The sequence below is a fragment of the Capricornis sumatraensis genome, chromosome 20 (genome assembly GCF_032405125.1).
Source record: "Capricornis sumatraensis isolate serow.1 chromosome 20, serow.2, whole genome shotgun sequence".
Classification (NCBI taxonomy): domain Eukaryota; kingdom Metazoa; phylum Chordata; class Mammalia; order Artiodactyla; family Bovidae; genus Capricornis; species Capricornis sumatraensis.
In genome coordinates, this window is record NC_091088.1 from 55,929,644 (window position 1) to 55,952,344 (window position 22,701).

General features: G+C 50.9%; 2 protein-coding genes across 4 annotated transcripts; both read right to left on the bottom strand.

Moving 5' to 3' along the window:
• Positions 1 to 92: 92 nt before the first annotated feature.
• Positions 93 to 1,721, bottom strand: B3GNT8 (UDP-GlcNAc:betaGal beta-1,3-N-acetylglucosaminyltransferase 8). Its single transcript, XM_068993494.1, has 2 exons — positions 1,655 to 1,721; positions 93 to 1,324 (listed from the first exon to the last, which is right to left on the bottom strand). Exon 2 carries the CDS (start codon positions 1,287 to 1,289, stop codon positions 93 to 95), a length of 1,197 nt encoding a protein of 398 aa, XP_068849595.1. The 5' UTR covers positions 1,290 to 1,324; positions 1,655 to 1,721.
• Positions 1,722 to 5,935: 4,214 nt separating this feature from the next.
• Positions 5,936 to 11,650, bottom strand: DMAC2 (distal membrane arm assembly component 2). 3 transcript variants are annotated; one of them, XM_068992292.1, is made up of 6 exons: positions 11,633 to 11,650; positions 9,866 to 10,062; positions 8,642 to 8,678; positions 8,584 to 8,590; positions 7,688 to 7,824; positions 5,936 to 7,060 (listed from the first exon to the last, which is right to left on the bottom strand). In XM_068992292.1, exons 1-6 carry the CDS (start codon positions 11,648 to 11,650, stop codon positions 6,968 to 6,970), a joined length of 489 nt encoding a protein of 162 aa, XP_068848393.1. In that variant the 3' UTR covers positions 5,936 to 6,967. The 3 variants fall into 3 exon arrangements, with proteins under 3 accessions (XP_068848393.1, XP_068848391.1, XP_068848392.1); XM_068992290.1 differs by lacking the exon at positions 8,584 to 8,590 and adding an exon at positions 7,421 to 7,583 and having other exon boundaries at positions 8,598 to 8,678; XM_068992291.1 differs by lacking the exons at positions 8,584 to 8,590; positions 8,642 to 8,678 and adding an exon at positions 7,421 to 7,583.
• Positions 11,651 to 22,701: the final 11,051 nt, after the last annotated feature.

Below are 22,701 nucleotides of genomic sequence, written 5' to 3' on the forward strand. Positions count from 1 at the left end.
AGCAGGGGCTCAAGTAGCCTCCATTCCAGGACCTCCTTCCTCACCCCTCAGGGGCTGCCCTGACCGCCCCTCCCCGCCCCCGCCTCCGGGGCTCAGCACTGGAGCCCAGGGTCCTGCAGCTGTTTCCAGAGCCGGATGCTGTCCTGAGGGCTGAGGGGTCGCACAAGCAGCAGGTCTCTGAAGGCACAGGGGTCAGCAGTGCGGTCTGCCGGCCAGGCCGTGAGGAAGCCTTTGTGGGTCCTGGGGGCCAGGCCCAGGGCCTGGAAGCACAGGCCAGTGTAGACGTCGCCAAAGGGGAAGGGGGCCACGCGGGCCGCTGCCTGCAGCAGCCAGGGTGCCAAGCGCCCCGCGATGACGTAGCCGCCCCCGCTGGCGTAGGCCGGGTAGCTGCCCTCGAAGAAGGACCCGGGCACGTAGAAGGGTCCTCCTGGCTTCCGGAGAGGCTTGGCCTGGGTGAAGACCTCACCCAGGTAGAGGCCCCGGGCCTTGGCGGGCGGCAGGCCCTGCAGGTGGTCCAGCAGAGCAGGGGTGCGAACAAAGGCGTCGTCCTGGGCCTGCAGGACAAAGCTCACGCCGGGGCAGTGGCGGCCAAGCCAGGCCAGCAACATCAAGTCCTTGAGCGTCTGGTTGAAGGGGACGTCGAGGAAGTCCCAGAGCAGCAGGTCACCGTAGCGCCGGCTCTCCCAGGACACCAGGGTGCCGAGGTCCGGCCCTGCCTGGCCCACCGGGGACCCCAGGAGGAAGAGCAGCCGGACCCTGGGGGCCGGCCTGCCCCACGTCTCCCTCACGGCCTGTCGTTCCGCAAAGTGCCCTGGTTCTGACTTGACAGCCAACAGCAGGAAGGGGACATCACCGGGATCTTTGCAGCCGGTCACCTGGCCTCCGCCGCCTGCAGGCAGCCACCGTGGGAAGCTCCGGCAGGCGGCCCACAGCAGAAAGCGGCGGAGGTCCTCGGGGTAGGAACCAAAGTCTGGGATCTCAGCCGCGGCGGCGGCCCCCCAAGCACCACAGCCCTCCGCCTCTGTGCTGTTCACTCCGGGCAGGGTCCCCAGCCGCCACTGCTGCTGGTTCCAGTAAGCCAAGGGCAGGGGGCCAGTCTGGCCCAGACGGGCTGAGAGGTTGGCCGGCAGGGTGGGCTCGGCGCTGGCTGGCGTGGGGCCTGGCAGGGTGCTGCGGGGTCCTGGGTAGGCCTTGCCCAGCCGGGGCTCAGACGTCCACTCGATGTACACTTTGAGGCCCAGGAGTGTGAGCAGCGCTGACAGGCAGAGAAGGCACTTGGGGCAGCGCATGACCCGGCCCAGGGAAGGGGCGGCTGTGGGAGCTGCTGAAGAGACACAAGGCCTTTGGGGCGGGGGCCGGGCCAGGCCCTGGCAACTCCTGTGAGGCTTCTGTGGTCCGGACCCTAACCCAGCCCTCCACCGACCACCCGACGCCCGGTCTTCCTGGACCGGCGAATCCCTGCTCCACTGCCATTCCGGCACCTGGCTCTTTCCATCCAGCCCAGAGCCTTCTATTTTCCCCATTCCCCATCCCCACCCTAGAGACCAGGGACTCCGGCATTCCTGCCCCCCCACCCGGCCCCACCAGGAGTCGGGATCACACGGGTTATGTCCTCGCCTGACAGGCCCCACCCCAGGCACTGCTCCCTCTTTACCTCTGGGGCCAGCCCCGGCCAACTCCAGCGCTCCGGGCCTCGGTCTGGCTCTCTCCGCGGTCCGGAGGTGCGGGTGTTGTTCTCCAGCCCAGCCCAGCCGGTCCACAGGCGGGGAGGGGAGCTGCTGCGGGCTGGGAGGGCCCCAGGGGCCGGGAGGGGCTGGGGCGGGGCAGAGGGAGAAGGGGAGCGGGGGAGGGCATGAGGCAGGCCTGAGGGATGGGGCTGGGGCGTGTCAGGGCTGGTTTTCTGGTGAGACCGGGAACCGGCAGACCCGGGAGGGGAGAACCGGGGGCCTAGGAGAGAGTCCCAGGGAGGGTGAGGCTGAGGGCCGCTGAGCCGGGGCTGGGAAGTGTCAGACTGACCCAGGGAGAGGCAGAGCCCTAGAGTGGCCAACCCTGAGGCCAGGGGTTGGGCCTGGCCAGGGGAGGAGGCGGGCAGTGAATGTGCTGAGAGGGCAGGGGGCCTTGCCAGAGGTGGGGGTGTTGCCAGGAGTCAGGGTTGGGGCGGGGAAGGGGACTAGTGAGGAGGAGAAGACACTGGCTGAGGAAGCAGAGAGCCGGGGAGACCACAGGGGCAGGGCGGGTGGAGAGAGAGGCTCAGGGAGGCCCAGAGGAGAGGCTAGAGGTGGAGCCGCAGGAGACAAGGGGACCCCGGGGGGGAAGGGGTGGGGAGAGAATGTGGAGGGGCAGGTGGAGGGACTCGGGGTGGAAGCAAGAGAGCCGGGAGTGGGCGAACAGCCAGAGCCAGGGAGAGGCCGAGAGCTGGGGAGGAGCTGGGGAGCGAGTGGGTGGAGGGGGAGCCAAGCCAGGGGCATTGAAGGGTGGCCGGTGGGGGCACCGGGAGCCCTGGAGCTGGGCTGACCTCCGCACCCCCACCCCATTCCCTTGGGTGCCTGGCAGGGCCGCAGTCCGTCCCTGCTGGTCCCTCTCCAGCCCTGGGCCGGCCCCGCCTACAGCTGTACGGTGACTCCGGGAACGCTCACATCCGGCCGCCTGGGACCAGAGGGTGTCTGCCTGTGTTTACGGCCCTGCCCTACAGGGGCCTCTGCTGTTGGGGCTGCTACAGCTGTCTGGGGAGGCAGGCCGGTGGGGCCGGCTCATCCTAGACCTCCTGGAGCCTGGGGTGAGAGTGAGGGAACCCCCCTCCCCCGCCCGCAGGTGAGCTTGGCCTGACCCCCCACTTGGGTTGGGAACTGTTCAAATCACTGCAGGAACCCTGTCTGTCAGCAACAGCAGTTTGAGTAATGGAGCCCATGGGACCAGATGGAGGAAGAGCGTGTGGAGAAGGTGGGGACTATTGATGGAGTAAAAGCCAGAGTGGGCTGGGGCAGGGCTCTGAGAGCCCCTGGAAGGGGTCTGCAAGCCTTTTTACCCCCAGGCTGGGCTGGGGTGGTGTCTCGCCCCCTGACTCTCGGGTCATCTAGCTACTCCCAGAGCAGAGAGCAGGGGCAGACAGTTTCGGTTGCTGTGTGCCTCAGTCGGCAGCCATGCCAGTGAGGAGAGAAACCATCCAGCGACTGAAGCAGGTGAGGTCGCATGTCGAGTGACTAAAAGAGGTAGTGCCTTCTGGTGGAATGTGGACCCCAGCCTGCATTTTCGCCTCCCCGGGTCTTTGGATCTCCCTCTCCAGTTTATGCCTGGGCAGTTCGAGTTTCTCACCTTAGTAACCATAGGTCACTGTTGAGTCCCAAGTTCCAGTCAGCCAACCAAGAAAACTGTCAGGACAACAGCAGCTGCACTCGCTAACTCATTATATCCAGAGTCTCCAGTAAGCGCCCTTGTATCAGTGAGCTTCGCTCCGTGCAGTATGAAGTCCGCTCTCACTGGCCTAACACCCTGAGAAGCCGCTCCCGTGCGGCTTCTTGGGTGTTGACTGTACATCTGTCTGCAGGTCTTGCCCTTCTGTGTAAGAGCTGAGCTGTTCCCTTCTGGGTCGCCGTGAGCACCGGCTCCCCGGATCGTGCTGAGGCTTGACCTGTGGTCTAGTGACAGCAGGGGGCGCTTGTGGTAAGTCTCAAGAAAAGCAGATCTCCCTTTCAAGGCATTTGCCCCAGGGGAGGTCATGGCCGGGTTTTCAAGTGCAGGATCACAGGTGGTCTCCCCACATTGTTAGGGAAGGCTTCCAGGAACTCGGGGGTTCGAGGTCGTCTGTTTCCTCTGGATCCAACCAGATGATCTGACTCCAGGTTTCTGGATCCCACTGTGTACCAGTCAGCACCTTCAGTACCACCAGAGAAGAAACTTGTCCAGACTGGGGAATTCAAGTGTCATAACTCAGCAACCCACAAACCTAAACACTGGGTTGTATTTTCAGCAGTATCTATGAGCAGTAACCTTGGCGGGGGGAAATGCTGTCATGGGAGCTTGCCAATTCCAAGGGGGGTGACTGAGCTGGGCGCTTGAGGGAGTCTGCCCAACCCTATCTTTAGAGCTGTCATTACTGCCAGCGTCATGCCCAGCAGCCACAGGGCCCCCTAGGGCACGTGGCACCTCACTGGCATCTCATCACAGCCCCAGGCGATAACATTTCTGTGATCCTGCAGCATGCCTTGGGTTGTTACTTTTTAAATTTTTGTTTTATACTGGAGTATTCCCAGGTAGTTCAGTGGTTTAAAAAAACCCAAAAAAACCTGCCTGCCAATGCAGGAGACGTACATTTGATCCCTGGGTTGGGAAGATTCCCTGGAGGAGGAAATGGCAACCCACTCCAGTCTCGTTGCTTGGAGAATCCCATGGACAGAGGAGCCTGGTGAGCTACAGTCCTTGGGTTCACAAAGAGTTGGACACGACTGAGAGTCTAAACAACAATAGTTGATTAATAGTGTGTTAGTTTCAGGGGTACAGGAAAGTGATTCATGTACATGTTAGCTATTTTTCGAATTCGTTTCCCATTTAGATAATTACAGAACATGAAGCAGAGTTTGCTGTGTTATACATAAGGTCTTTGTTGGTTATTTAGCCTATTTTTTATTTGGCCTCTCTCAGTTCCCCAGCCAGGGACTGAGCGTGTGCCTGAGAGGGTAACAGGCAGGAAGGCTAGAGGTTCCCCAGCAGCAGGAGGAAATAAATGGCAAGTGGCAGACGCCCTGCCTTGAGCTAACCAATGTTTTTCTTGTGGAAATGTTTTTTAAACTATGTATTTGCTTTAGAATTTGCCTTTCTTCAAAATGGTTCCACCCAAGACTAACATTTTCCTCTTTTCCCAAACCTTGGGCTGATAATGGCTCAACAAACCAGTATTCCTATCAATTGTTTTATGGCTGGGGTAGAGGTCTGGTGAAACTCCCTCAGCCTTGAGGTGTCTCTCTTATCTGATTAATAGCTTTCTAACAGACATAAAAACTTGCTTGCTAAAAACTAGCAAGGGGGCACTCTTTCTGTTCCCGTCTGATGTCGGCGTCAGAAGCTTTCCCTATCTCTGTATTTTAATGAGACTTGGTTATACAAAAAGTTCCCCAAGTAGTCAAGCCTCATCTCTGACCCCAGATTGAAATCCTCTCCTCCAGAGGTCACAAATCCTGGTGAAACACACAGCTCACAGCAGCAACCTTTCATGCCATCAGTAGTGGAAGCACAGTCCTAACCACTGGACCACCAAGGAACTCCGTCTATTTTAAATATAGCAGCATGTGCATGTCAATCCCAAACTCCCAGGCTATCTCCTCTCCTTCCCCCAGTAGCCATAGGTTTTTCTCTAAGTCTATGAGTTTTTGAAGTTCATTCGTATCATTAAAAAAAAATTCTACATATAAGTGATATCATATTTTTCTCTGTCAGACTTACTTCACTTAATATGATAATCTCCCGGTCAATCCATGCTGTCGCAAATGGCATTACTTCGTTCTTTTTCATGGCTGAGTAGTATTCCACTATGTATCACATATACCCCCTACATCTTTGTTATCCATTCATCTTGTTGATGGGATTTAGGCCATGGATTTCTAATGTTTCATTTCCTACTGCCAAGGAGCTCAGCCGTGGACTCAAGCCAAAGGCATCATTATCCATTCATCCTGTTGATGACATTTAGGCCATGGGTTTCTAATGTCTCATTTCCCACTGCCACGGAGCTCAGTAGTGCAGTCGAGCCAAAGGCAGGAACGAACCAACCCCCAAATCCTGTCTTTGTGAATTTATCTCTGGGAACACTTTGTGAGTTTATCTCTGGGAACACTCCAGATGCCAAGGCTCTTATCAGTCTGGATCCAGTCTAGAGAGAAAAGCCACACAGTAATTTGAACAGGGAAAGTTTAATATAGAGAATCAATGACTGTAACAGCAAAGTGAAGTAAGGAGGGGATTCATTGGTAAGGGGCCCTGGGAGTTACTGGAAATCCACCTTCAGGGGTATGGTGGAGGGGCATTCACCGAGAGACACCTCAGTGGAGGCTGTCTTCTGCGGGGGGCTGGGGGCGGGTGGAGGGCGCCAGGGGAAGCTGCTGACCACCTGATTCACCTCAGCAGATACGGGGAGCCCTGCACCACCACGTGCTGCATGGCAGCTGAGCAAGCACCTTTGAGCTGAGCCAGAAAGCAAAAGCCTTTCCTCCCTTGAGGAACATCTCTTGGCTGCCCTCTACTGGCAACCCTTATCAGGCCAGTTAGCAAAGAATACTTCAAAGGCCCAGATCAATTTTCAGAGCAAACAACGTTGAATTTGGAGCTGAGCGTCAGTAACTCAATAAGGGGAACGCTGTGGGACTCCCCGCGGGTAGTGGGTATGGACCAGGCATATTGCAGCCTGCAGTGAGCCGAGTCGTCCCACACAGGGAAGAACTAGCCCTATAGAATGCCAGTAGTGCCCCCTGGCAGGAAACAGGAGCACATGCAAGTGGGATAATCCGACTTCTAACAAGTCAAGAGAAGTCTCTTGCCAGAGAAGTGGGCTCGGTGCGGGGCAGTCACAAGGGAGAGTGCAGCTCCCCAGGGCTACTTGCAGCCAGGGCCCTTACCTCCCCCAGGCTGGATAAGGGGGCTCCCGAAACTGGGAAGGAGAGAAGCATGTGAAGAGGGGTACCTGACAAGCTGAGGAGCTGGGAGCTTCAGGCTGGGTGCAGCCAGCAAGTACCCCGGCAGCGGAGAACAAATGTCCCAAGCTCAGGCTCTCCTCCCCTCAGCCCAGCCCGACCCCCCGAGTTGAGTGAGCCCAACAGAGCCAGAAGGATGAGCTGTTGGGCGCTCAGCACAGCCTGGCCGAGACGCTGCTTGATGGGGAGGGGCCGAAGGCTAGGCGGGGATGGGGCTGCCGGCTGCATCCGGGGACTGCTCCTCTGGCCCCACCTTGAGGCCCTGTGCCCAGTCAGCCCCCAGAACCTCACAGTGGGGCAGCATCTCCTCCACCAAGATCTGAGTGAGGCCCGGGTTGGACACGGCAGGAAGGTCGGAGATATCCAGCCTGCGGAGGTTCCTGAGAGGAGGCAAGATGGGGGGGCGGGGGCGGGGGGTCACATGTAAGGATGGCGTCTGTGTGTGTGAGTGTGGGGGGGTGACCTCCAGCTTTCGAATAGAATCTTTGCTCAAGTACATGAGACCCACTGTGTTCATTATAAACTGCACACCTCTGGCTCCTGCTGTCCCACAACAGTGTAAATATCTTGTAATTTCATTAATACAAAAAGGCAGGAAGACTGAGTCTTCCCACCCTCCCAGAGGTTCACTGCGCAGCTCATCTATGCTGACCCACCACCAGCTCTAGGTCTGTCCAGGAGGCAGGGATGGGGGCACTGCCCTCCCCTGGTCTGGGGCCCAGCCTGAGTTGAGGTCTCACTGGAGGTGGTGGAGGCAGGCGAGGCCCCGTTCAGAGATGCGGGGGCAGCTGGCCAGCGAGAGCTCCTGCAGCGAGTCGGCTAGGTGGTAGAGACGGCCAAGACACCAGTCATCCATGTGGGGACAGCGCCGCAGCGATAGGGACTGGAGCTCCTTCAGGGCCACTGCAGGGGGCAGAGGGCGGATGGCACTGACGGCCCTTCTGGAGCCCACCACGAAAGGGCAGAGCCTGGCCCGTCTCCACCTCATCCCACCCCACCCCACTCACAGAGGTTGTCCAGGCCTTGGTAGTTGATGGCACAACCACTGGCATCCACAGCCTCCACGGGCACCTCCTGGAGCTTCCGGAACTCAAGAGAGGAAAGGCCCTGCTCATTTGCCCGCATCCACTCCCTGTCCCGAAACCTGGGAGAGAGGGAGTGTCAGCAGGGTCCCGCAACCTTCCAACCTCTTAATAACACTCCTAGCACCGTATCAGAGAACCTGCTGCACTCACTAAACACCAGGCCCTGCGCTAAGGGCTTTACATGTCTGGTCTCATTGGGTCCCCTGACAACCCCATCAAAGAGGGAGTGCTTGGCCATTGTACATACCTGGAAGTTGAGGGTTGAAGAGATTATGGATATTAACATGAGAAAAAAGAGCTATGAGACAAGAATCCTTGGAGATGGGTGAATGTTGAGATATTTACAGACAGGTACACCATTTCTAAGGAAGGTCCTGGAGGAAGTGCTCAAAACAAGTGAAAATCTCAATCAGAACCAAGAGGAAGGCTAGATGAAGCCTATGTGAATTGTGTTTTCAAAAAAGAAGGAAAATAAAGGGGGAAAAACAAGAGGCGGTGGAGGGGGAAGGAAGAAAGAAAAGACACACCAGCGCTGACCTAGCACACATGCTATGTTGGCCTGTGACCCATGACAAGTGTCCAGACTGCAAAGTGTCTGAATCTTTCAGCACACCTTGTAGGTTACACATGACCACCATCCCATTTTACAGATGACAACACTGAAGCTCAGGAACAAGGCCCCAGCCACATGGCCAGGAGGGGGCAGAGACCAGGGTGTGCACAGAAGCCAGTCGGACTGACATGAGCCCATCCGACGGATGAGCCCCAGGCTTAGAAAGTGGCTCTCCCGCCTCTCCCCACTCCCCCCATTCTGACACCTTTGCCCTCATACTTGACTGCGCCTCCCTGCTTCAAGACGAAATAGGCCCCTGCGACGTAGGGGCCGTATCGCTCCTCGATGTAGGTGAAGGACCTGCCGGGAGAAGAGTAGCCGAGGGTGAGCCTTGAAGCACCACACCCCTTGCCAGGCCCGGGTGCTGCTGAGAGGGTCACAGTCCACAGCACGGGACTGAGATACGCAGGCACTCTGAGTCAGATGGCTAATATTTACCGAGGGCCTCTGAAGTGCTGGGCACTGGGGGACAGTTGTGACCAAGGCGGATCACTGTCCCTGCCACTGCAGAGTTATTTCACAGGGGAAACAGACAACCGCCAAGTTAAGAACAAATCGCGGAGTAGCAATTCCGTGATGAAGTTAATACGGAGGGAGCAGACTAGGGGTGGCTCGGGTCGGGATGGCAGATGGAGGTAGTGATTTGGTTTGCGTGTTGGAGGAGGCGAAACTGGAGAGATTTGAATGAGAGAGGGATTGCAGAGGTCAGGGTCAGAGTCTGCCAGGTCAAGGGAAAAGCCAGTTGCAAAGGCTCAGAGGCTCGAATTAAGATGAACAAATGGCAATAAGGATGCCAGGCTGGCAGAGGTGAGTGGGCATCCCTGGTGGAGGTCTCAAAGCTCAGTAAGGGGCCAGATTTTCGGCCTTGGAGTTTGGCTTTTATTCTAGTTGCAGTCGGAAACCATAAGAGGATTTTAAGCAAAATGGTAATGTTATTCATCTTCCTTTCTTACGAGTCCTCTGGCTGCTGTGTAGACTGTAACAGGGGCCAAAAGGTGACCAGATAGGAGACAACTGCAGTCATCCAACCATAAAATAAAAGGGCTCCAACCAGGCTACGGACAGTTAGAAGGTGACCATTGGTCAAATTTAGGATATTCTGGTGTTTTATTGATGGACTGGATGTGGAGGAAAGGGAAGCAAAGATAGGCATCAGGGATAACTCCTTAGAATGTGGTCTGAACAATGGAAGGGCCACTGACTGGAATGAGGAAGGCTTAGGGGTGAGAAGGCTGTTTTAGGGGGAAACCAAGGTTTGCTGTTAGCCATGTGAGGTTTGAAGCGCCAGCTAGACCTCCAAGAGGAGACAGTGGGCAATGGATTGCCTCTATGAGCTGGAGGGTTTGGGAAGCATGTGGGCTGGAGATGAAGAGGCACGTGGGCAAGGTTCGCACTGGAAGCCCTAGGGCTTCCTGGAGTGGCAAGGGCAGGGTGGGCAGACCGGGGAGGCCTGGACAGCGGGGCTGGGCAGGTCAGTGGGTTCTCACCGATTTTTCTTTTGCACCTTCAACACCTGCTTCTGGAGAAGGTATTCCCTCACAGCCTCCACGTCATAGAAGCGGTCAGTCAGGAACTGGAGTAGCGTCCTCCCCTTCCTCTGACTGCCCTCCGGGTCCACTGCCTTGCTCAGGCCACGGATGCCGCTGGTACCCCTGTTCCATACCGGGGCCACTAGCCGCAGGGACTGGGGAGGAAAGGGGAGGAGGAGCTGAGCCCAGAGCCTCCTGAGAGACACACGCAGATTCCCCCGTTTTTCCTCCCAAATCTTCCCTCCTCAATGCTTCCCTGCTCATTTCTCTTTTAGGACCTTCCAGTTCTTTGGAATCTGCAAAATTTCCCCAGGCTTTCCCCAAGTTCTTTCCTTTAATCAATCTTCAGTTCTCTTTGGGACTTCCCTGGTGGTCCAGTGATTAAGAATCTGCCTGCCATCGCAGGGGACGTGGGTTCGATCCCTGGTTTGGGAAGCTCCCACATGCTGGGGAGCAACTAAGCCCATGTGCCTCAACTACTGAGCCCACTTGACCTAGAGGCTGTGCTCCACAACAAGAGAAGCCACTGCAATGAGAAACCAGTGCACCACAGCTAAAGTAGCCCCTGCCTGTCACAACTGGAGGAAGCCTGCACGCAGCAACCAAGACCTAGCGCTGCCAAAAAAGTTTATCTTCGATTTGGCCCAAGGGTCTTCTGGTTTTCCTAAAGTCTCCCCCTGACTTCCCCCAAGCCCTTAGCCTCTCACCAAACCTCTATTATCTGAACTCTTAATGTACTACAAATTCTCCCCTTAATTTTATCCACTTCCCACCAGAGTTTTCTTAAATAAGGCATTCCTTTCCCCAAAATATAACAATTAAAAAACATTTTTTTTTATTTTTGGCTATGCTGAGTCTTTGTTGCTGTGCAGGCTTTCTCTAGTTGCTGTGATGGGGGGGCTACTCTTCCATTTCAGTGTGCAGGCTTCTGATGCTGTGACTTCTGTTGCTGAGAAATGGGGTCTAGGGTGCTTTACCACTGAGCCACCAAGGAAGCTCCCAAATATAATCTTAATTTCTCGCCAAACCATCCTTAACTTACCTCTTGAAGCTCCCAAACTCTCTTCAAGTTCCCCTCCAAAGTTTTCTCTTAACCTGCTTCAGTTTCTCTTTTTGATTTAACCAAATTCTCCCAATAGTTTTGCCCACATACTTATTTTCCTTAAACTTCCTTTTAAGCTCCCAACCTTAATTTTCCTAGGTCCATTCCTTGATTTTGCCGAATTCCTCCTAAATTCTTTCCACAATATTGCAAATTCTCCTCTTAATTTCCCCTAGATCGTTTCCCTTGGAATTCCCAAATTCACCTCTTGGCTTTTCCATCAAAATTCCTAACTATTCCATGAGTTTCCCTCACCTACTCTTGGACCTCAAACCTCAGTTTTTCTGCCAATTTCTTCCAAACCCTCATCCTTTGCAGGCCCCACTGTCGTCCGTTCCCAGACTCCCAGCGCCCGTCGGATCCCTCCCTCTGATTGGTCTGGCGCACTTTCTCAGTCGGCACGCCCTGCTTCCCCATTGGTTTCTCTCCTTCGCTGCCTGTGACCCGCACCGATCCTTCCAGGCTCCCGACGACCACACGTCTCCGCGCCCAGAGCGAGGCTTAGCGGGAGAGACCCCTGCTCCTTCTCGCTCCTTCTCCGCTGGGCGCCGAGAGAGGTCCTGAAGGCAGAGACAGCGGAGCGGACACTAATTTAGGGGACTCGAAAAGCTTCGGTCACCTACCGCCCTGGGCGCCGCCATCTTGCTAGGATTGTGTAACCGGAAGGGGCTCATCTTACCCAACCCGCCGGGTCTCTTATGACCACGCCCCCTCCGTCTTCCAGCCCTCCTCTTAAAGGGCTTCCGTGGTGGCTCAGCTGATGAAGGATCTGCCTGCAATACGGCAAACTCGGGACGAACCCTGGGTCGGCGTGATCCCCTGGAGAAGGGAATGACAATCCACTCTAGTATGCTTGCCTGGAGAATTCCATAACAGAGAATCCTGGAGGGCTATTGTCTTTACCGTCCACGGAGGCCCTAAGAGTTGGACATGACTGAGCAAATAACATTTTTAAAAATTTTTTATTGTAGGATAATTTGCTTTACAAAATTTTGTTGTTTTCTGTCAAACTTCAACATGAATCAACCATAGGTATAAATGTATCCCCTCCCTTTTGAACCTCCCTCAAATCTCCCTCCCCATCCCACCCCTCTAAGTTGATACAGAGCCCCTGTTTGAGTTTCCTGAGCCATACTGCAAATTGCCCGTTGGCTATTTATTTTACATATGGTAATATAAATTTACACGTTACTCTTTCCATACATCTCACGCTCTCCTCCCCTCTCCCCATGTCCATAAGTCTATTCTCTATGTCTGTTTCTCCATTGCTGCCCTGTAAATAAATTCTTCAGAACCATTTCTCCATATGTGCCCTGGAATAAGATATTTATCTTTCTCTTTCTGACTCACTTCACTCTGTATAATAGGTTCTAGGTTCATCCACCTCATTAGAACTGACTTAAATTTGTTCCTTTTTATGGCTGAGTAACATTCCATTGTGTATATGTACCATAACTTTATCCATTCATCTGTTGATGGGCATCTAGGTTGCTTCCATGTTCTAGCTATTGCAAATATTACTGCAATGAACAATGGAATACATGTGTCTTTTTCAACTCTGGTTTCCTCAGGGTATATGCCTAGGAGTGGGACTATTGGGTCATATGGTGGTTTTATTCCTAGTTTTTAAAGGAATCACCATACTGTCTTCAGTGGCTGTATCAATTCACATGCCCATCAACAGTGCAAGACTTTTCTCCACACCCTCTCCAGCATTTATTGTTCATAGACTTTTTGATGATGGCCGTTCTGACCAGTGTGAGGTGATGTCTCATTGTGGTTTTGATTGCATTTCTCTAATAATGAGCGATGTTGAGCATCTTTTCATGTGTTTGTTAGCCATCTGCATGTCTTCTTCGGAGACCTTAGGTCTTTTTCCCGCTTTTTCAAATACCGCTACTTAAAGGAGCACACACTTATTACTCTTCTTGGGTTTAGCAGTCTGTTGGACCTCCCTTTCCAACGGGCGTTAAAATGGGACCGAGCAGTCTTTCCCTTAGAAGAAGGCTGTTGGAGTACCTTCCTTCCCTCTGACTGTGCTCACAGTCCCTGTGAGCTTTCCTGTTCCTCTAGGTCTAACTAGCTGTTAATGCTTCCTTAGAACAGAAAAAGATGCGCTGAGAAACTCCACATATTTATTTTTTAATTATTATTTTTAAAAATATTTATTTATTTTTGGCTGTACTGGGTCTTCGTTGCTGAAGGTGGGCTTTCTCTAGTTGTGGAGAGCGTGGGCTGCTCTGGTTTCCATACTCGGGCTTCTCATTTCTCATTTCAGGTCCCATTTTGGCTTCTCTTGTTGTGGTCATGGGCTCTAGGGCAAGCTGCTGCTGCTGCTAAGTCACTTCAGTCGTGTCCGACTCTGTGCGACCCCCTAGACAGTAGCCCACTAGGCTCCCCCGTCCCTGGGATTCTCCAGGCAAGAACACTGGATGGGATTGCCATTTCCTTCTCCAATGCATGAAAGTGAAAGCGAAGTCGCTCAGTCGTGTCCAACTCCCGGCAACCCCATGGACTGCAGCCTACCAGGCTCCTCCGTCCATGGGATTTGCCAGGCAAGAGTACTGGAGTGGGTCTTAAAATGCTAAAGGTCTCTAATTTAAGAACTCCAGCTCCATGTGTCAGTGTGATAACAGCAGGGAAGAGCATGGACTTAAACTTCAGCTAGACCTGTCTTTATGGGGCTTCCCTGGTAGCTCAGCTGGTAAAGAATCTGCCTGCAATGTAGGAGACTCTGGTTCGATTCTTGGGTCGGGAAGATTCCCCTAGAGAAGGGATAGACTACCAACTCCAGTATTCTTGGGCTACCCTGGTAGCTTGTAAGAATCTGCCGGCAATGCAGGAGACCTGGGTTCAATCCCTGGGTTGGAAAGATTTCCTAGAGGAGGAAACGGCAACCCACTCCAGTATGCTTGCCTGGAGAATCCCCATGGACAGAGGAACCTGGAGGGCTAGAGTCCATGGGGTTGCAAAGAGTCACAAGACTGAATGACTAAGCATAACAGAGACCTGTCTTTAATTCTGCCCCTGCCAGTTCCTACATATCTTGGAGCCCCTGTTTTGCCATGTGTAAAATGAGACAATGCCTGAAAGATATGAGCTCAGGATTAGCCCAGGTAAATATCACTTCTTGGAGATTGTTCCTGGGTGTAGGGTAAACCTTGACGGTTGTTTTGTTTTCTTTGCTTTTTACTTTTTTTGTAATGCAATTGCTTGACTTAAGCTTTGATTGTCAGAGGCATCCATTTCAGAGGTATCTGCTTCCAAGGTGCCTTTCTTAAATAAACACATTACCAGTCACAGGACTGGGTGAAGAGCCAGCCCACCTTCTCCCACTGAGGCCCTTTGTTTTAGAGCTCCTGCTAAGTAGCTTCAGTCGTGTCCGACTCTGTGCATCCCCAGGGATGGCAGCCCACCAGGTTCCCCCGTGCCTAGGATCCTCCAGGCAAGAACATTGGAGTGGGTTGCCATTTCCTTCTCCAATGTTTAGAGCTCTTGGTTGACATGGATAACTTTAGATCATTTGGGTTGCTTGCTTTTTTCTCTTCTTACACTTCATTTATTTTTCCACACTTTATTTTCATTTGATTTTTAAATTAATTAATTTGGCAGTGCCAGATCTTAGTTGCAGCACTTGAGATCTTTAGTTATGGCCTGTAGGATCTAGTTCCCTGACCAGAGATCGAACCCAGGCTCCCTGCATTGGGAGCGCAGAGTCTTAGCCACTGGACCACCTGGGAAGTCCCCTGTCTTCCCACACTTTAAATTCATGCTCTTCTGTTTTGAATTCACCAGTGAGGAGTGGGCCAGTGAAACCCTAGGTGCCCATTCTTGACACCAATAAAAGCAGAACCCCAGGTTTGCCCCCCACCCCTCCGCACTCCCCCCCACTCCCCATCTATACCAGAGACCTCACTGAGTGGCTCGAGCTGCGCTATGTAATTTCTAGGTCTCGTAAATAATAAATCTCTATGTTTTTTCCCTCAAAGTTTCCTGATGGTTATTGCTGAAGGGCATCTTGCATTCATAATAAAAACTCCAAGGGCCAGTCCAACCACAAACACTGCTTATTGATAGCCTGAGGCCAGCAAAAACACTGGGGATTTAGAAAAGACAGAGGAACCAGAGATCAAATACCAACATCCACTGGATCACAGAAAAAGCAAGAGAATTCCAAACAAACATCTACTTCTGTTTCACTGACTATGCTAAAGCCTTTGACTGCAGAGATCACAACAAACTATGGGAAATTCTTAAAGAGATGGGAATACCAGACCACCTTACCTGCCTCCTGAGAAAGCTGTATGTGGGTTAGAAGCAAGTTATAACCAGACATGCAACAATGGACTGGTTCACAATTGGGAAAGGAATGCATCAGGGCTGTATATGGTCACCCTGCTTATTTAACTTCTATGCAGAGTACATCATGTGAAATGCCAGGCTGAATGAAGCTCAAGCTGGAGTCAAGATTGCCGGGAGAAATATCAACCACCTCAGAAATGCAGATGATATAACCCTCATGGCAGAAAGCGAAGAATTAAAGAGCCTCTTGATGAGGGTGAAAGAGGAGAGTGAAAAACGTGGCTTAAAACTCAACATTCCAAAAATGAAGATCATGGCATCCAGTCTCATCACTTCATGGCAAATAGATAGGGAAAAAATGGAAACAGTGGCAGATTTTATTTTCTTGGGCTCCAAAGTCACTGCAGATGGTGACTGCAGCCATGAAATTACAAGATGCTTGCTCCTTGGAAGAAAAGCCACGACAAACCTGACAGAGTATTAAAAAGCAGACACATCGCTTTGCCAACAAAGGTCTGTTTAGTCAAAGCTATGGTTTTTCCAGTGGTCACGTATGGTTGTGGGAGCCGGACCATAAGGAAGGCTGAGTACTGAAGAAACGATACTTTTGAATTATGGTGCTAGAGAAGACTCTTGAGAGTCCCTTGGACAGCAAGGAGATCAAACCAGTCAATCCTAAAGGAAATCAACCCTGAATGTTCATTGGAAGGACTGATGCTGACTCTCAAGAGTCTTCTCCAACACCACAGTTCAAAAGCATCAATTCTTAAGTGCTCAGCTTTCTTTATAGTCCAACTCTCACATCCATACATAACTACTGGAAAAACCATAGCCTTGACTAGATGGACCTTTGTTGGCAAAGTAATGTCTCTGCTTTTGAATATGCTATCTAGGTTGGTCATAACTTTATTTCCAAGAAGTAAGCGTCTTTTAATTTCATGGCTGCAGTCACCATCTGCAGTGATTTTGGGGCCCAGAAAAATAAAGTCAGCCACTGTTTCCACTGTTTCCCCATCTATTTGCCATGAAATGATGGGACCAGTTGCCATGATCTTTGTTTTCTGAATGTTGAACTTTAAGCCAACTTTTTCACTCTCCTCTTTCACTTTCATCAAGAGGCTCTTTAGTTCCTCTTCACTTTCTGCCATAAGGGTGGTGTCATCTGCATATCTGAGGTTATTGATATTTCACTTTGCTCCAAACTCACTGGCTCCCTCTCTGTTTCTGAACACAGTGGGCCCATCAACCTCAGGGCCTTTGCACTAGCTGGTTCTTCTGGGAATGCTCTCCCCCAGTATATCCAGGTGGCTCCCACTCTCATCACATCTAGGTCTTTGCTCAAAGACTTTCCTTCTCAGGGCAGCCTCTCCTCACTTATTTAAAACTACCACCCCCTCTGCCTAGCATTTCCTTTGTCCTCTCTCTGCTCTATTTTTGATCACAGCACTCACCACCATCTGACACACCATATATTTTTCATTTGTATTTTTACATTTTAAGTATAGTTTATCTGCAGTGTTGTATTAGTTTCTACTGTACGGCAAGGGGATTCAGTTATATATATATATATATATATATATATATGTATAAATACCTGGCTTCCCAGGTGGCCCAGATGGTAGAGAATCCGCCTACAATGCAGAAGATCTGGGTTATCCCTGAGTCAAGAAGATCCCCTGGAGAAGGAAATGGAAACCCACCCCAGCATTCTGGCCTGGAGAATTCCATGGACAGAGGGGTCTGGAGCACTACAGTCCACGGGATTGCAAAGACTGTGAGTGACTAACCAGCTGGCACTAGTGGTAAAGAACCCACATGCCAATGAAGGAGACATAAGAGACACAGTTTTGACCTCTGGGCGGGGAACTTCCCCTGGAGGAGGGTATGGCAACCCAGTCCAGTATTCTGCCTGGAGAATCCCATGGACGGAGGAGTCTTGTGGGCTTCAGTCCAAAGGGTTGCAAAGAGTCAGGCACGACTGAAGCAACTTAGCATGCACACACACACACACATATATATTTTTTCATATTCCTTCCCATTATGGTTTATCACAGAATATTGAATATAGTTTCCTGTGCTATACACTAGGATCTTGTTTATTTTATATATAGTAGTTTGATATGGCATATCTTTTGCTTTTTACTTAGTATTTGTTTCCAAACACACAGGAATGTAGATGCTTTGAGGGCGGTGTACTCTTTGTCAGTTTTATCCACAGCTACTGTGTTAGGTGTATAATTTGTTAAGTAAATGAGTAAATGAATAAATAAACTGACACAGAGGAATAACTGGACAAACAAAATGTGGTATATCCATACAGCGAATGTTATTCAGCCTTATAAAGGAAGGAAATTATACTCATACTGTACCATAGAGGAACCTTGAGGACATTATGGTAAGTGAAGTAAAAGGTGAAAGTGAAACTCACTCAGCTGTGTCCGACTCTCTGCGACCCCATGGACTACACAGTTCATGGAATTCTCCAGGCCAGAATAGCAGAGTGGGTTGCCATGCCCTCGTCCAGGGGGTCCTCCCAACCCAGGGATCGAATCCCAGGCCTCCCACATCGCAGGCGGATTCTTTTCCAGCTGGGCCACCAGGGAGGCCCTAACTGAGGTAAGCCAGTCACAAGAGAACAAATGCTGCGTGGTTCCTCATACATCAGGCAACCCGAGCAGCCAGATTCACAGCGACAGGAAGTGAAAAGGTGGGTGCCAGGGCCTGGGGGGAATGGAGGATGGGGAGTTGTTTTTTAACGGATACAGTTTTGCAAGATGAACAACACCTTTGCAGATGCAGGTGGTGACGGGTGCACCAACATGAATGTACTTAAAGCCACTGAACTGCACTCTTAAAAACGATTAATTTTATGTTACACCACTTCCAAGTGGTAAATTTTATGGTATGCATATTTTACCACAATTAAAAATAAATGAATCAATAATTTGAAAAAAATCTGATAGGGGGCTCATGATATCTACTTCACAGGCTTGTTGTAAAGCTTCAGTAAGATGGTCCCTGTGAGCAGCAGATAAATACAGGTTGTGGTTCTCATGGCTGGAGAATTCTAAACTGTAGTGGCTCTGTGATGAGAGAAACAGCATAGCACGGGGATGTGGGTCTTGGCAAGTCCTGGCTTTCCCACCTACCAGCTGGCGACCACTGGGGCTCAGTTTCCTCCACTGTAACATGGAGATAACAGTACCTACACCTGAGGTCACGGGAGGATGGAATGACTTAATAACTGTAAAATGTTTACAACATTGTCTGGCATAGAGGGAGTGGTTAATAAAGCCCAGCTATTCTGGTTGTTTGAAGAGCTCGATTCCAACATTTAATTATGATAAATATGATAAAAATAAATATTATTTCTTTGTTTCTATAGCCCCTAAATTCACCCTCCACCCCCAGATAACTGGGCTGTAAAATCATTTAAACTAGACCTTATAATTTATTGCTACACCCAAATTGCTGTGAGAGTGCAAGAGGTGCTATTAGTAACTGAGCCAGGGACTTCCCTGGTGACCCAGTGGCTGGGACTCCAGGCTCCCAGTGCAGGGGCCACCGGTTCCATCCCTGGTCGGGGAACCGAGATCCCACATGCCACAGCCAAAAAAGTGAATGAATTAATTCAAAGAATAATTAAGCCAGGGCAAGAGGCAGTTAACCGGACTATCCCCATGCCATCCTGGGCAAGAGTCATCCTTGTACAACTCATCCCTCCACAGAAGGCAGCAGAGAGCAAGTCTCTTGGCTGATGTTAACAAACAGGGCTCACTGGTTCACCCACCCGGCAAGGTTTCTTTGCATCATCAGTTTACTCAAGGACTGAGAGTTAAGCCAAAGACAGGTGGAAGCATGTGAGCCCTCTCCCCGGTACAGGCTGTGGCTCAGAAGCAAGAACACGGGTGGGAACCCAGTCCTAGGGCTGAGCCCCTGCTGGGTCTGGGTGTTGGCTGGGAGTTGGAGAAAAGGATTACCAGGGCCCTGCCTCTGTCTGCACGTGCCTCAGAGGAGATGGCACTTTGAGGACATACAGGTGTGCAGCGAGTGGGATTTTTTAAAAATATGTCAGACCACGTGTCCGCCTCTGCTCAAAAACCTTCCACGGCTTCCATCTCTTTCAAGGAATGAGCCAAAGTCCTCTGCCAACAATCCTATCACCTCTCCCATAACTGGCAAGCTCACTCATCCTGCCAGCCACACTGGCCACCTGGTTGCTTCTCCGAACTGCAGGCACATTCCTGCCCCAGGGCCTTTGCACTGGCTCTTCCCAGGGCCTGAAACTCTTCATTGGGATTTCTGCATCAGCGCTTTCTCATTTCCTTCAAATTTCTCTTCCAAAGTCCCCTTCTTAGCAGGGTCTTCCAAATCACCGAGTTGAAAACCACAGATGGCCCCATCCACTACTCCTGCCCCTCTAATTTATTCTCCCACAGCTTTTTACGTCACCTTCAAACATTCCATGTTGCTGTTGTTCAGTCACTAAGTCATGTCCGACTCTTTGTGACTGCATGGACTGCAGCACGCCAGGGTTCTCTGTCTTCCACTGTCTCCTGGAGTTTGCTCAAATTTATGTCTGTTGACTCAATGATGCTATCTAACTATCTCATCCTCTGTCATCCCCTTCCTTTTCCAGAATCAGGGTCTTTTCTAATGAGTCAGATCTTCACATCAGGTGGTCAAAGTATTGGAGCTTCAGCTTCAGCATCAGTCCTTCCAATGAATATTCAGGGTTGATTGCCTTTAGGATTGACTGTTTTGATCTCCTTGCAGTCCAAGGGACTCTCAAGAGTCTTCTCTAGCACCACAATTCGAAAGTATCCCATACCATTTAGTTATTTCTTGTCTCTTAATTATTATCTATCCCCTCTCCCTCCCTCAACACACATAAATGTCAACTCTGCAAATGTTAAGTACTTTTCCTGTTTGTTCGCTATGGTATTCTCAGCACCTAGCACAGAGCCTGGAATGTAGTAGATGTTTGATAAGTAATCTGTTGAATGGTCTGTGAGGCAGGCATTTTTATTACCCCACTTTACAGGTGAGGAAACGCTTTACAGGTGAGGAAATGCGAAGAAACGCTGGACTGGAAAGAACACAAGTTGGAATCAAGATTGCTGGGAGAAATATCAATAACCTCAGATATGCAGAGGACACCACCCATATGGCAGAAAGTGAAGAGGAGCTAAAAAGCCTCTTGATGAAAGTGAAAGCGGAGAGTGAAAAAGTTGGCTTAAAGCTCAACATTCAGAAAACGAAGATCATGGCATCCAGTCCCATCACTTCATGGGAAATAGACGGGGAAACAGTGGAAACTGTCAGAATTTATTTCTTTGGGATCCAAAATCACCACAGATGGTGACTGCAGTCATGAAATTAAAAGACGCTTACTCCTTGGAAGAAAAGTTATGACCAACCTAGATAGCATATTCAAAAGCAGGGACATTACTTTGCCGACTAAGGTCCGTCTAGTCAAGGCTATGGTTTTTCCAGTAGTCGTGTATGGATGTGAGAGTTAGACTGTGAAGAAGGCTGAGCGCCGAAGAATTGATGCTTTTGAACTGTGGTGTTGGAGAAGACTCTTGAGAGTCCCTTGGACTGCAAGGAGATCCAACCAGTCCATTCTGAAAGAGATCAGCCCTGGGATTTCTTTGGAGGGAATGATGCTAAAGCTAAAACTCCAGTACTTTGGCCACCTCATGCGAAGAGTTGACTCATTGGAAAAGACTCTGATGCTGGGAGGGATTGGGGGTAGTAGGAGAAGGGGACGACCGAGGATGAGATGGCTGGATGGCATCACGGATTCAATGGACATGAGTCTGAGTGAACTCCGGGAGATGGTGATGAACAGGGAGGCCTGGCGTGCTGCGATTCATGGGGTCGCAAAGAGTCGGACACTACTGAGCGACTGAACTGAACTGAACTGAACTGAACAAAACTGATCATTTAAAAAGCATTTTGTATTTTGAATTAAATGTGCTGTTTATTTTACCTGGAAGTTGGAGGATTATGTTTAGTTAGTTGTTGTTTTTTTTTAATCGTTATTTAGCAAATGGGGAAACAAAACAACAAAAACGTTTCGAGTGTTTTCCACAGGCTTGGCACAATCTATAGTTCCTGAGTGAGAACTGACCTCAGGATTAACTGTGGCTAGGGTATGTCTGTGCTTTCCACCTACCCTTCTTGCCTGAGCCTGGTCTCCAGCATGTGTTTTCCAAACCAATGAGAAATGGAGTACTTTCTTGCCAAACTGGCAAACAAGGATGTCACAGTGATCAGCGATTCCAGCCCTCCATGTGAACTTCTGAGCCTTGAGGAGACCCAGGAAGGAGAACAATACCAGTGATCCCACAGCCATTAGGCTGCAGCCACTCCCTATGGTGAACTCTGAGAAACTCAGGATGTGAATAAACACAAGATACTGGCTCCCGATAGGGGAGATGCATATGAAAGGAATTATTTCAGTGAGCCCAGACTCTTGCATTTTCCCATACATCCGTTCAGTTCAGTTCAGTCGCTCAGTTGTGTCCAACTCTTTGCGACCCCATGAATCGCAGCACGCCAGGCCTCCCTGTCGATCACAATCTCCCGGAATTCACTCAGACTCCCGTCCATCGAGTCTGTGATGCCATCCAGCCATCTCATCCTCGGTCGTCCCCTTCTCCTCCTGCCCCCAATCCCATACATAGAAAAGCACTAAATTCCTTAACTTCAGATATCTGGTTTCCTTTAATTAACAATAATCTCTTACTGTTCAGGCTACCTTCCCTTTGTTGTAAAACTTCTATATCATCCGGCTCTTCCCCTCACTTCCTAGGAGCAATTCTCTGGGTTACTTGAGATGCTGTCTGTCGGGCTTAAGTACCAAAAATTTCTGCCAAATAAAACATAACTCTCAAACTTTTAGCTTGTGTCTATACAACTTTTTAGGTTGTGTCACAACTTTTAGGTTGTGCTTAAGTTGACACCAGCAATCACAAAATCATTGGCTAGTGTTAAAGAGGGAGGTGCAGAGAGAGAAGGGATTCTCCCTGGAGTCACACAGCAGGCCCTGGCCTGGACAAAGTCATTGACACTGACCTGCAGAGAAGGGCAGAAAGGCGGGGCTCTTCTGAAAAGCTCCGTTAGCATCCAGAAACCTCTCGGGCTGGAAGGAGGAGGGATCCTGGAACTGGTCAGGATTGTGGAGAATGGAGTGGAGCAATGGGAACACCGTGGTGCCCTGTGAAGGGAGTCTGTCCAGATGTTCATGGCTGCCATACCCAGGAAAGCAACCAGAGGTGGGGCTTCTCACACGGTGACCCCAAAGCCCCGGTCTACTCAGCCCTGGGGAACAGCAGGGTGGGGAGACTGCGGACTTTGGGGTCTGTGGAGCCCAAAACCAAGG

Excerpts from the sequence above, each read along its gene's own strand:
- B3GNT8 (XM_068993494.1), bottom strand. The coding sequence starts at position 1,289 with ATGCGCTGCCCCAAGTGCCTTCTCTGCCTGTCAGCGCTGCTCACACTC.
- DMAC2 (XM_068992290.1), bottom strand. Across the intron at positions 8,679-9,865 it reads AAGGTGCAAAAGAAAAATCG|GTCCTTCACCTACATCGAGG; the intron begins GTGAGAACCCAC and ends TTCTCCCGGCAG. Across the intron at positions 7,061-7,420 it reads GCCTGCCTCCACCACCTCCA|GAACCTCCGCAGGCTGGATA; the intron begins GTGAGACCTCAA and ends GCCTCCTCTCAG.